The 12,650-nt window shown below is 45.0% G+C and overlaps 1 protein-coding gene across 1 annotated transcript in view; it reads right to left on the minus strand.

Annotated features, from left to right (window-relative positions):
- The window catches only part of COL17A1 (collagen, type XVII, alpha 1), a 36,428-nt gene that overhangs the window by 7,289 nt on the left and 16,489 nt on the right, over window positions 1–12,650 (minus strand). The window contains exons 20-44 of the mRNA XM_009881543.1: window positions 12,607–12,650; window positions 12,327–12,431; window positions 11,788–11,850; window positions 11,097–11,132; window positions 10,902–10,955; window positions 10,479–10,514; window positions 10,245–10,280; window positions 9,766–9,828; window positions 9,378–9,413; window positions 8,939–9,010; window positions 8,551–8,577; window positions 7,816–7,851; window positions 7,257–7,292; window positions 6,945–7,025; window positions 5,913–5,948; window positions 5,145–5,225; window positions 3,900–3,953; window positions 3,737–3,778; window positions 2,877–2,933; window positions 2,658–2,717; window positions 2,110–2,136; window positions 1,981–2,022; window positions 1,753–1,818; window positions 1,338–1,385; window positions 177–290 (exon numbers count right to left, since the gene is read on the minus strand). The exon at window positions 12,607–12,650 is cut by the window's right edge and continues 18 nt beyond it. Coding sequence (XP_009879845.1) covers window positions 177–290; window positions 1,338–1,385; window positions 1,753–1,818; window positions 1,981–2,022; window positions 2,110–2,136; window positions 2,658–2,717; window positions 2,877–2,933; window positions 3,737–3,778; window positions 3,900–3,953; window positions 5,145–5,225; window positions 5,913–5,948; window positions 6,945–7,025; window positions 7,257–7,292; window positions 7,816–7,851; window positions 8,551–8,577; window positions 8,939–9,010; window positions 9,378–9,413; window positions 9,766–9,828; window positions 10,245–10,280; window positions 10,479–10,514; window positions 10,902–10,955; window positions 11,097–11,132; window positions 11,788–11,850; window positions 12,327–12,431; window positions 12,607–12,650 — 1,352 coding nt within the window. The remainder of the gene's footprint in view (window positions 1–176; window positions 291–1,337; window positions 1,386–1,752; window positions 1,819–1,980; window positions 2,023–2,109; window positions 2,137–2,657; window positions 2,718–2,876; window positions 2,934–3,736; window positions 3,779–3,899; window positions 3,954–5,144; window positions 5,226–5,912; window positions 5,949–6,944; window positions 7,026–7,256; window positions 7,293–7,815; window positions 7,852–8,550; window positions 8,578–8,938; window positions 9,011–9,377; window positions 9,414–9,765; window positions 9,829–10,244; window positions 10,281–10,478; window positions 10,515–10,901; window positions 10,956–11,096; window positions 11,133–11,787; window positions 11,851–12,326; window positions 12,432–12,606) is intronic.

Here is a 12,650-nt window from a genome sequence, read left to right on the forward strand (position 1 = left end):
TAGAAGGACAGTTCTGCAGAGGTCACAGTGGACAACAGCACTTCATAGTATTAAACAAAAATAAGGCCAGAGCAGTAGGGCTTCTACTTCTAAAGGGGGAGTGACACAGGGCTCAGGGAGCAAAAGAGAGATAGGCATGCATCTGATGACCCATGGCAAAATCTCATTATACTCACTCTTCAGGTAGTCAGTGACATACTGTTGAATCTCTTGAGATGAACTTCCACCTGGGCCAGGAGGACCGGGTGGCCCAGGAGGTCCTGGGGGTCCCTGAAGTTGTCTGGATCCACCTACAGAAAGCATTGTAAGGAGAAGGAATGTTTTTGTTATGGTTGCATTAGACCAAATGATGCTAAAGTGTGCTTGCATTGAGCCCTTCCCACATGTCTGGAAAGAGCTTTGGGAATGGACTGTGGAGGGGTTCCCCCTTCATCTCTAAACATAGTCTGAGCACGGGCAATTAGACAGTATAACATCTTCAATTAATTTGGCATCTTATAGTTCAGCCCATGCAGCTCTGCACAGCTGAGTCCAGAGACCTCCTTGGCTTCGTACTGACAGACCTGGTCAGTTTGTGCACCAGAGTGCACCATATAGACGAAGATTCATAAAGCAATCAAGCTCATTAGGCTAACCTCACTGCCCTGATGCTCCCAATCCCAGCCAGCCTGGGCAGCACCAGCTCAAGAACCTCCTCACTGATCTCCATTGCAAGATACAGGTGGGCCCTGTGTGACTCCTGTCACCATGGTGTCAAGTGACACCTCATGCTCTTCAAGGCGTTTATCTTCCCAGCACCATGAGGTAGTACTCCTAGGACATGAGGTGGAGAAGCAGAGGGCTTGTTCACATGGAGGGACACTTAAATTAATCCATATGCATTTTTTTTTTTTTGTGAAACTGCATTAATATCCTGCATACAGAGATGCTCTTATTCAAAAAGAAAGCAGATTAATTCAGATGAATCAACCAGAGGGTAAGTAAAACTGAACAAACAGCACTTTTGTTCTGATCAGAAGTGTTTCCACAAGAGGGTTCAATGCAGCTTCCCTAATAACTTGTGGAACATGGTTAGCCGACCTGGAAGCCCTTTCTTTCATGTCCCATGAGGACAAGCTCTAGCTCAAAGGATTCCCAGTAAGCCAGAAACAGAAAACTTGCAATTTTTAAATTGTCTGATTTAAGGCAGGCTGTGAAAAACGAAGCTTTGAACACAAATTACATCAGCATTAGGTTGGCACCCACACTTGTAAAACCCAAAGAAGCTTTTTCAAAGTCTCCACCAGGATGTCAGCACTTCTTGATACTGTCAGAGCAACGATGGTATGGCCTCTTACCTCGAGATGCTCCTGGGATGCCAGGGGCGCCTGGGACACCTGCATCACCTGGAAACCAGAATGAGGGAGACAGATAATTGTAATGGGTGTCACTGCATGTTGTATACTTGGTCATGTAAAACAGCTGAGCTACATGTTGTCAGAGAAGCAACTACCCAGCAGCCCTTGTAATGATTATCTTGAATTAGCATCTTGTTGGGGAAGAGGCCACAGCAGCTTTCCTGAGCCTTCTCTGATCTGCCCAGGTGCCTTGTGCTCAGAGCGATTCTACTGCTGTGGTCCTGCTCTGCCTGAAAAGGCAGGGGTGGGCACAGCTATAGTTCTTAAAGGACCAGGTTGCTCCATCCTTTGGTCTCAACCACTCCTGGATATGTGAGGCCACCAGCAAAGAAGGAAATAAGGTTTTTAACTTCACCTTTGGGTCCAGGTGGGCCTGGCGGGCCTGGAACTCCTGGAGGTCCCTGAATGGTGACTCTGTCACCTGCCAATTGCAGAAGAAGAGTCAGAGATTCACAGGAATAAATTGTGTGGACAAAATCCCGGCTCCACTAAAACTAAGATAGAATCAACAGAGCAGGATTTTGCCCCCTAGTTCCAGCCTAGGGACAATGAATTCAAAGGAGGAAAGGGGGCACAGACTGACCATGGGAGGAGAATGCTGAAAGGCCAGGATCACCCGGTTCTCCTGCAAGGGACACAGAAATGGGAGAGCAGTCATATACACAGGCAAGCTACCCTGCACCCTACTGATACCTCCTGGAAACCTCCTTACCTGTCAATCCTCGTGGACCTCGTTCGCCTATGAACAGGGGAGCAGAGAAACAGTGTTAGCATCTGCTTTGTTCTGATCTACAACATCCCAGCCCACACTGCAGAATATTATCATGGCCTTCAATTTGCAGGGCAGAAATGGGTAAAGGTCTCATCTTTGCCTGGCAGTTGAGAGCTGAGCTACACTTCACAGGGCCACCTCCTTGCACCGACTGAGCCAAGTACACACTGCGTTTTGCAAAAAGATTGTTCCCCATTAATGGCAAATCTGAAGCTCTGAATGCTCCTGAATCTAATGGGCTTGCAAAACTGGGATCCGAATACAGCGATTGCCTTGACACCAGTACTAGAGGCTAATAAATTACTCTGACAAAGACTGACTTGGTTTATGGCAGCAGACAGGAGCTCTACTTAGTGACCACTGTGCTAGCCTTCTTACAGCCACAGAAAGGCAGGACGCTTTCTGCTTCCAAGCCCTTCCTTCCTTCTTTTCAGTCTGAGGTGCTGAGATCCATCTAGTGTCTTGGTGAGGCAGTAGCATATACCCACCTTGGTCTCCCTTCGGGCCTGGTGGGCCTGGTGGACCTGGTGGGCCTGTGAAGAATGCTTCTGTAATTAAAACAAAAAGGTTTCTTCAGGACATCCAACAGAAGATGACACGGGTTTCCTCTGGCTCCACCTGGTCCTAGCCAAGGATGTGCTCTCTGGAATCCCAACAGTCAGGATATTCCCAGGGCACAGGTGAGGGAATGAGTGGGAAGAACCTACCTGAGGTAGACATGGAAGATGCTGGTCTTCCTGGTGGGCCTGGAGGTCCTGGCAATCCTTCTCCTAGGCAAAAGGGACACAAAAAGGCTTCAGGAAGGATGAGCCTCAGCAATGTAAGTAAATGCATGTCAGAGCTGTTACATCTCCAGCTACGGCCATAGCTCAAATATTTCCCAGTGTAGGCTAGTAACATTGTTTTCTCCACACACATCTGTCCCTCTTATTTTTCATTACCATTTGCTACCATAGCAGACAGAGGACAGAGAAACTCCCTTCTTTGTGGTACAGGCCCAGCTGGCCTTCACTGCATTGAGAGGGAAGGTTCATTTCATCACACACCTGACCTATGCCCCTTGGCTACTGAGCAGAGAGCAAGGAATGGAGTTATGCTCCCATCCCATGTCCTCCCGCACCTCTCCTCTTCTGGCTGTGAATGGGAAATCTGTGCTACAGGAAGTGGAGTGCGGATATGTTCCTCATGATAAGAACCACTCCATCTGTCCCCAGCTGGAAGTTAAGGCTGCACAAGTAAGAAGTAAAGATGGAATTGATTGCAGTTACTTCCTTTGGGGACTTGAGAACGTTGAGTGTCTTCCCCAAAAAAGTATGGCTTTTATGAATTACTACTCTAGCTAGCAAACCTCTGCCAAAGCAGATTTCCTCTCTTGGGCAGTGTCTTGCTCCTGCGAAACTATATTGCGGTGGAATTGTGTTAGTAGGAACCCACTATGTGAAATTCTGCTTCCAATAAAGTCAGCCCTACTAACTTCCACCAGGTCCAAGATTGCACAAGGCACAGGATAGAGGCACCGGACAAAGCTCTCACTTTCCAGGTTTGTTTCAGAGAAACAAGCCCTTACCTGGAGGGCCACGAGGTCCAGGGGGTCCCTGCACAGATTCACCTGATGACAAAAGAAACAGGGGTATTGTAGAATATTTACTCAGCAAACTGTACGGCCCAGAAACATGCCATGTGTGTTAACGTCCCCCTGCTTAGGTACTGAGGTCTGCTGTATTACGTACCTGGTGGTCCAGGGGGACCTGGTGGTCCTGCTCGCCCTTGTAAATCTGCCATCACTGCGCAAATGAAACAAAAACAGGGAAAATTGTTGCTACGGAGTTATGGCTGCTATGGAAACACTGTCATTACATTGCTGTTAGAAGCTCTTACAGTTACAGGTGGACTAAGGCAGGACCTGGATGACCTAAGCCAAAGTTGAGGCAGTATTTGGTTGACAGCATGCAGGATAGGACATGAAGCAAAATACAGTGCTGAGCAGGCTGGCAGCATATTAGAAATAGGGAGATCTCTCTGGAGAGTAATAGTTACTGAGGAAAAGAGCAAAAGACTCAAAGGCTAGAGAAGGAGGGAGAGAACTTCCAAGGAGACAAAAGATTCTTTCAAAGATGGGCAAGTTTGGGTAGGAGAACATTACGCAGACATTATTTAACAAGTAGCTGCACTATGTTATCTTGATTGGAGATGTATTCTCACCTCCAAGCTGAGGCACAAACTCAAAGTTCAGTGATGCTGAGATCCAAGCCGCCTGAATAGGGGATGGGACAGTACTGAAGCATGGTCTGAATCTACATGACCCCATTCCGCTGGTGATCAGGCAAGGACCATTTATAATTTTTATGCGCTCCTTTACCTTGCCTCTCCTGCACACTTGCAGAAGTCCCAGACCCTAGGAATACCAACTGGAAGCACACCACACATGTAGTATTGCACAGATCAAGCAGGCATTTTTCTTGGGATGCTGCTAAACCGTTCTTCTCTGTTTCACTTATTTTCATCTTAAAATAGCATTTGCTCTCCTGTGAGAGATTTTGATTTCTGTTGCTCAGATTAATGTGCCTTTTCAAACTGGTTCTCTTCTTATGGATGGCTCTGTGTTCATATTACATAGGGAACTTCCCTGTGCAAACACAGTGGCTAAAAGGCCAGGCCGAAACCTCTCAGCTCTGTGACAATCTCTGCTGTTAGGGACTGTTCACCAGTCACCATTCCTTAGCTTTCATCTCTGTGACTTGGGCCTGATGCCTTCTACCTCCTTTTGAAAGCACTTCGGGATGCACAGGTGAGAAGAAGGGCAGAAGAAGTAGCTGGTATTGCTCTCCCACCACCAAACACACACACACACACACACACTTGCCCTATGTTGCGTTGAGGGGAAAGAGGTAAAGTCATCTCCTGTTAGCTGTGAGCAGGCCTTGAGGCATCTGGCACCTCTCCAAGCAAAGGAGTGGAAAGGCAAGCCCACTTACTTTGAGATGCTAATGATGAGACTTCTGTTTTGATAGTTTCTATCACAGCTTCACCTGGGGATCCCTTCTCACCCCGTGGACCTTTTGCAGGAAAAAAAACCCGAGAAAGTGAGTTATTTAATTGAGAGAGGATGACATTTTGTACCCAGTCCTCAACTCCTGACAACAGGTTCAGACTTTGCTTATGTGAACTGGGAACATGAACTCATTTCCTGGCTCTGAGGGACACTGTATTCATATGTGGAAATTAATGCACAATTTGCCCCAACAGGATCATAGAAAACTGGCTAAGGAAAGTTCTTAGGAGTCAGCTCTGTTCAGGCCCTTCCAAACAGATGTCTGTCCCATTGGCAGTGGTTTCACAGTGACATTATTCCCAATTTGGCTCTAGTTTGTTCTTCCATCTTTCAAAATGGCAGGAGGTATCCAGCTGGGCTATATTCCCTACCACAGAAAGGCAACTGCACTTGAGAGATGCCTTAGAAATACCAGCCTCCCAAAAAAATAACATAAGAAAAAAAGACATTTGCAGCCTCCACATCACACTGTCTTTTATCACCCCCTTCTTCCCCTGGGAAAGAATAAAAGAATAGAAATGCTTTACAAGATTAATTACACCAAATAATGCAGGAAAATGAACTGAAAGGAAGAAATCTGCAAAGAAAAGGGAGAGAGATTGTGCCAAGGGCTGAGAGAATTAGAAACAAAGGAAAACTAATGAATACAGTTCTCTTAAGAAGCAGAATCAAAGCTGATGGAGAACAGTACCTTGCTGTCCAGGGAGACCAGCTGGTCCAACAGGACCTGGTTTCAAAGGAAAAACAACAAGATTGCATTAGATTTCCCTGGTTGTATTTTACAGTAGCAAGAAAGAATCAATAGGTCTTTTATAAGAACTGAGATTATCAAATAATGTATTTGTCTGCACAAGTAAATGGAATTGCTATCGGGTATGAATTCATCAATGTCCCATGTATTACTTGAAGTTCTGGAGAAGAAGCTTATTTTCCTCCATGTGGTAATTAAAGTGCATGGTGCCTCAGACTGGGGAAACAACCAGAATATCACTGACCACAACAGAAATACAATAGGCCTAACCTTCCTCTCACATTCCCAGCCACAAATTGAGGTTAGCTCTACCAAACCAGCTCCAGGATTAGCTCCAGCTGTACAGCTGACAGAAGCACAGAAGTGCCATGAGAACCAGGGCTCAGGAACTCTGCTGCCTGACACCAGCGTGTGGGGGGGTGGTGTCTGACCTGGGACAGAGGACTCTGAGGACCAAGGTCATGCATAGCCAGAGTCTGTGTGTGTGTGAGTGAGTGAGTGAAAGATTTGTGTGAAAGATTTCTGCTGTTTTGAGTTCAAAGCTAAGACTGGAAAACAAGCACTTCCTGATTTCAGTAACAGTGCCAGAAGAGGGATTAGACACAAGCCTGCTTTCCTGAGACACCAGGATTCCTTGATTCTACTCACTGGATTTGACCTATCACTAGTTTGTTCTCATCAGACCAAAAGAAAACAGCGTTTCCAGTTTCTTCATCTTCCTGTCCTGTTCTGCCCTCCTGTGATCATATCCCACTTCTCCCTTGAGGCTGCTGCCTCCCTAACTCAGCCTGAGATCTTGGTCTTTCTGCAGGGAAGGGTGAGGACCATGAGTATCTAGACTGCCTGAGCAATCTTGCTTCCCAGACAGGGCAGCCTGGCAGAGACAATAAACATCACACATTAAATTATGAACTGGATGCACAGCAATGTAAGCTGCCTGCAAAAACCTCAACAGAGGAGCAGCTTCCTCACCTGGAACACCTGGGGGTCCAGTGGGGCCGGCTGGGCCTGGGGGACCTGGTGGGCCTGGCAGAGCAATAGTTGACGAACCCTCTGAAACACAAACGCACATACACTTGCACACATACATATATACACACATCCAGTGATCATGTAAACAATCTATTCTTAAGGAATCCCACTTCTATTGCATATGTATTCTCCCAACACAGGGAGTCCCAGTACAGGTGTGACACACAGCTGAGATGAATTTAGGAAGCATAACCAAAAACAGAGAAAATCCTCCAAAAGCAGAAGTGTTTGAACTCTCACAGCACTACATACCAGCACTTATGACTTTTCCTGGAGCTCCAGGTTCTCCTATGAAAAGAAAGAGACAGAAGATGAACTTCTTTTTTGGGGAAGATTTGTGACGAGCTCAATGACATTGTCTTATTAAATATGTGATTTCTGTTCTCTTACCCTTGATATCTTGTCTGAGAAGTTATAGCACTAGAAGGTCATGGGGGAAGCAACAGAGCTCAGATAACCCAGAGATACCCTCTTATCAGCTTTCCGAGCACTACGTCTGCCTGAATAGGCAATAGGCCTTGATTTATTCAAGCTTCCATTGCAGTCACTAGGCATCATACTCATATGCTCAAGGAAAAATCAGGTTTGCTAAGATCTCAGTGGAGAACTGTCATGCTGAGTGCCTCAGCAGATGCCCGGCCTTCCCTGCATGCTCAAGGAGGCTTTGCATACTGTCTGTTTCTCAAACCTTCCCTTCCTAAAGCCACTAGATGCCACTGTTGATTCAGGGACTGGTCAGCAGAGCAGATAATCTTCCCTAAAATGAAGTGCTTAGAGAGAAAATGAGTATTAGGGAAGAAACAAAACTCACCTTTAGCCCCTGGGCGGCCTGGGTTGCCTGGAAGTCCTGAAATGAGGTAGATGAACAATTTAAAATGGTTAGTGCAAATATTGTTTCTTCTGTTTTTTCCAGGTACCCCAGTTGAGTTTCACTTGTGGGTTTATAGAAGGAACTCCCTACTCAAGACCCTGGCTTACAGCACTTATAAGCAGGTCCCTGACAGCAAGTGGAGGAATTCACGATGAACTGTTGACTAAGCTGATTGTGTCCCTGGGCCCAGTTAAGGGCTTCCCTTCTCCCGTTGATCCCTGGATGATGGCACTACTCCCTTGATTTACCTGTAGCTTCTTCCAGGTACTGCTCCCTGTCCTGAGGCTCCTGGATAAATGCCCTGGTGACTTGCCCCCCAAACCACCTCTGCTTGCAGATGTCACATCCCCTGTTTCCACCTCTATTGCGACATCCTCTCCCCCCCTGTTTCTGCTGCTGATTAGGACTTTTAGGTGATGCACAGGGAACTGAAACATGTTATTTGCTGCAAACTATGTTTTGGGGAGAGGCAAATTTTCAGACACTCCAAGGCTCTCCATTCCTCCAAAATTACACACCGACCACAAAACCTGTCTCAAAAGCCAAAGGAGATGCAGAAACCTTGGGATATCACTTCAGAAGCCATGAGCACCACAGAGGGAAAATTACAGTGGGGTTTTTGAGCCCTTATTAAAGCTTGTCACTGATAAATTGGAACACAGAGGAAAAACCTACCTGGCGGTCCTTGAGGTCCTGTGAGACCTGGAAGAAAATGACAAAATTTCTAAGATGTCTAAACAAACTTTGCGGAAAGGATAGACAGGGAGAAAACGATTACATTTACTTAAGATTATAGCACATGGCCCACAAGTGGTGTAAACTGGCCGAGCAACTGGTATGTAAATCGACTGTTGGCTCAGAGCAGCTGATGTTCTTGTTTACAGTGTGTGCAATCTTGAGATCACAAAGGGTCTAGATTTCCTGATGTTTTCCTTTCATCACCATCTTACAGTATAGAGATCCTCTGCCAGTCTTAAGTTCCAATTAAGACTGGAAATTGTTGACAAAGACATCTGTGTTCCTCACTGAGCAAAAAGAATTTTTGTTCTCTGTATGCTTTTACCTGGCTGTCCTGCATCTCCAGAGGGTCCTGGAGGGCCTCGGGCTCCTGGCATACCCATAAGACCTGGTTCACCTAGGGATATAATCACCATTAACAAGCCAGAAGTCACTGATTTACAATCTACCAATCCATTCAAGCTTGGCCACCAGCTGTCCTGCAGCACTTTCTACCTATTGTATCCTCATAGATAACTGGCCTTTTTCAGCATCAGTGTCTGGGAGGTGAACATCAATGACCAAAGAGTTCTGTAGTGAGAAGAACTCTGTCACAAGTTTACAGGCAGCTCCATTACATGTCTCAGTTCCATGCTTACACGGTTGACTCTACAGTTCTGAGACAGCAAGATGAATCTGCTGCCATCTTCTCCCACCCCTTTTACAAATCAACCTTCTGCCAAATCAGAAAGTACCCACACTTCTACCTCACATGAATCCCTTACCTTTATCACCTGGCTGTCCATCACGGCCAGCTTGTCCTGTCCAAAGAAAAGAGATTGTCAGGGACTGCTGAAATAGTAGCACAGTTGCCCTGTCCTCCTACTAAGCGGAGCACAGCCCTAAACATGAGAGTGGCTTTTCATTATATTGCATCTGAAAGAAACCTTGGCTGCAGTTACTGAAGATCCAGAAAAGGTTCGCTTGAAACTTAGCTGTAAGTTGTCTTTTCTGAGTATACAGACTAATCTTAGCTATCCAGAGAAAAGACCTAGGACCACAACCAGTATGATTCCACTCCCATGTTGTTTCCTTGTCTGTGCTCATAGAAACACATTCTGGGTGGAAATGACATTACCGCACATACAAATACACCTGTTTTCTGTTACTCACCTACAGGTCCTTTAGCCCCTGGCTCTCCTGGAGGACCAGGCATTCCTCTTGAACCTTGTTCACCTGTAGTGAAATGGTATGAAAATGAATCAAACAAATCTTGGTGAAGATACAATTTATGACTGTCAGCAAAATTTGATGCTTTGCAATTGAAAAAGAGCATTGATAGGATGTTCAGGCCTCATGATTCGTGACTGTCTCTAGGCATTAAAAAGCCCAAGTGAAATGAATACAGGGTGTGTGAGGGAGAATTTCCCTAAAGCTAAACACAAAGATTTCTACCAAGATTACTGGAATCAAGAATGGGATCTATTTGTTTAAAACTTGGGTGGAAAAATAAAACTCGTATAACCAATAACATCATTTTTTTTTTTTCAGAAAGCTAACTGGGATTGGCTAGGCTATACTGCTATTTGAAAACTCAAATAACGCACGTGTATATTAGATAGGCTGTTACTCCAGGAAAACAATCCACTGACCTGTCATTCCACGAGAACCCTTCTCACCCTGATCTCCTGTGTACAAAAAAGAGAAGGATTCTGTGAGATTGTTTAATTGTAAAATGTTTCCATCAGGGAAAGTAAACTCTGCTTTCTGACAAGAGCACAGAAGAAAAAGCCAAAGAAGGATAGGATTAATACCCATGGACAGTATCCATATCTAAAGGAATCTAAAGAAGATATCCAGAGAAGATATTTAATATCCCAACATACCTTTGGGTCCAGGGGCTCCACTGGCTCCTTTCTCACCTGAAAGATATATGGATGATTGAAGAATAGTAATAACAAGTCAGAAGGGAAAGGAATTTTATGCATCAAGAAAAATCATAGGGGAAATAAGGGTACTCTGATATCAGACAAACTCAAACTAGAAATTAATTTCCTTTGATACAGCTCCATCCATCCAACCATGTTTCCTCACCTAGATTGCTCTATTACCTCTATCTTGTGTTTCTCAATATTTGCTTGCAGTCACTGACTAAGTCTAGTTCTTCCTCCCCTTTCCTCAGTCTTATGCTTTTCTTTGCCCCTAGCATCAAAATGCTACCTGCTCAGACCAAGCCTGCAACTCAGAGCAGGGCTAGAAAAGCACATCAGCCAGTGCTGCTGTAATTGCCGAGGGGAAGAGAAGCCTACCTTTAGCACCTGGGAGACCTGCTTCTCCTCTAAATCCTTGTAGGCCAGGAGGACCTGCAGAAAAATGAGATGGGGGGTTTAACTCATCCCACTTGGCGTTATGCATCACTGAACAAGAAAAACTATGAGAAACTGTCACTCTGTTTATGTTTTCTCTAGTCTCTACATGCCATAGCAAAGGAATGTAGCACTCACCCGGAGGACCCTGTGGGCCTGGAGAACCCATTAGACCTGTGAATAATGAACATGGATTTTCTTTCAGTAATACCACAATTAGAAAATGAACAAATCTTTTGGTTTGTCCAACAGCATCCACAACCCAATAGGTGTTTAACAGATTGGAATTCCCTCAGCCACTAGAAGAATTTGCATCACTGGCATCCTCAAAACCAGGACAACAAATCTACACAACTTAGTTCTTGTGACATGGAGGAATTGGTTTTCCCTCAAGTAAGGTAAGGAGACTAAAGCCTTCCATCTTGGTTGAGACACTGGGATCTGTGCTTTAGGTGGGACCCATTTTTTATAGTGCAATTTTTATCCCAGTTACATGGATTGTAGAGCTGTAGCTCTCTTAGAAGCCTGTTAGGGATATGGAGTTTACCTTATTTCTGAAAGCAGAGAAAAATCAGCTGGAAACTTCACACATCTTAAAGACTGGTGTTTTGGGAAACCTCCCTGCCAATCCCCACTCTCACCAAAAATCTCCAAGAATTTATTGCTCTAAATGTTATGTGTGCCCTCCAGAGTAAATTTTATCTAAAATGAGGACCATTAGTTCAGTTTTCTGATTACTGCAGTGCAACACAAGTGAAACAGGAAAGCTGAAGTGCTCATTTACTTCTAACCAGTCTGCTACGCTCTCTCCATCCATCTTCTTATTTACCTTTAAGGCCGGCAGAACCTGGGGGACCGGGTGGCCCTGGAGGACCTGGCTCACCAACAACACCTGCAGAATAAGAGTATGAATAGATACTGTAGAATACAGTTGTGATCCCATTTTTCCATTATCCCATCTTCTGTTATTCTTTCTCTGCCAAGTGTCATGAGTAATCTGCTGGTCCGTTCAAAACACTCAAAATAAGCACACATTGTCCAAGAAAAAAATCCCATCTCCCTGGCATTTAGGATGAGCAAGACCAACTCAAGTTGGTGATTTGGATAACAGGGAAAAAGATGACCTTGATACTAAGTGCTTTTGGTTCTGCTGAATTCAAACCTGACTGTGAAACCTGATAAAACAAAACAACCCTTGTAATTTCAGAAAAAAAAAAAAAGTCCAGATTTGTCTGTGCTGGAAAATGTATAAAATGAAGTCTGGATTTAAATAATGAAATCAAATTCTATCACTGAGGTGTGTTATAAATTGGGACCAAACCCTAGTCCATCTCTGCTTTATCCAAGAATGGGGCACCTATTTCCTACCTCTGTCTCCTTTTTCTCCAAATCCAGGGGGTCCAGGCTCCCCTCGAGGCCCTGGTAGTCCTTCTCGACCTCTTTGTCCCATGGGACCTTCCATGCCAGGATCACCTATAGGAAACAAATGCCTTGTAAAAAAAACTGTCTTTATGGGAGGCCTTGGGCAAGGGGATCCATGGCCACCTCCGTGAGGAAAGGTAATAATCACACCAACCTGGTGTCTGCATTCCCATGTCATGTGTCAATCAGTTGTGAGAGACTCACAGCATTGATAAGAGATGCTTACCCATGCTGCCTTTCTGTCCTTTTGGTCCTTCTGGTCCTTGGTGC

The sequence above is a fragment of the Charadrius vociferus genome, unplaced genomic scaffold, assembly GCF_000708025.1.
Source record: "Charadrius vociferus isolate BGI_N301 unplaced genomic scaffold, ASM70802v2 scaffold282, whole genome shotgun sequence".
NCBI lineage: Eukaryota > Metazoa > Chordata > Aves > Charadriiformes > Charadriidae > Charadrius > Charadrius vociferus.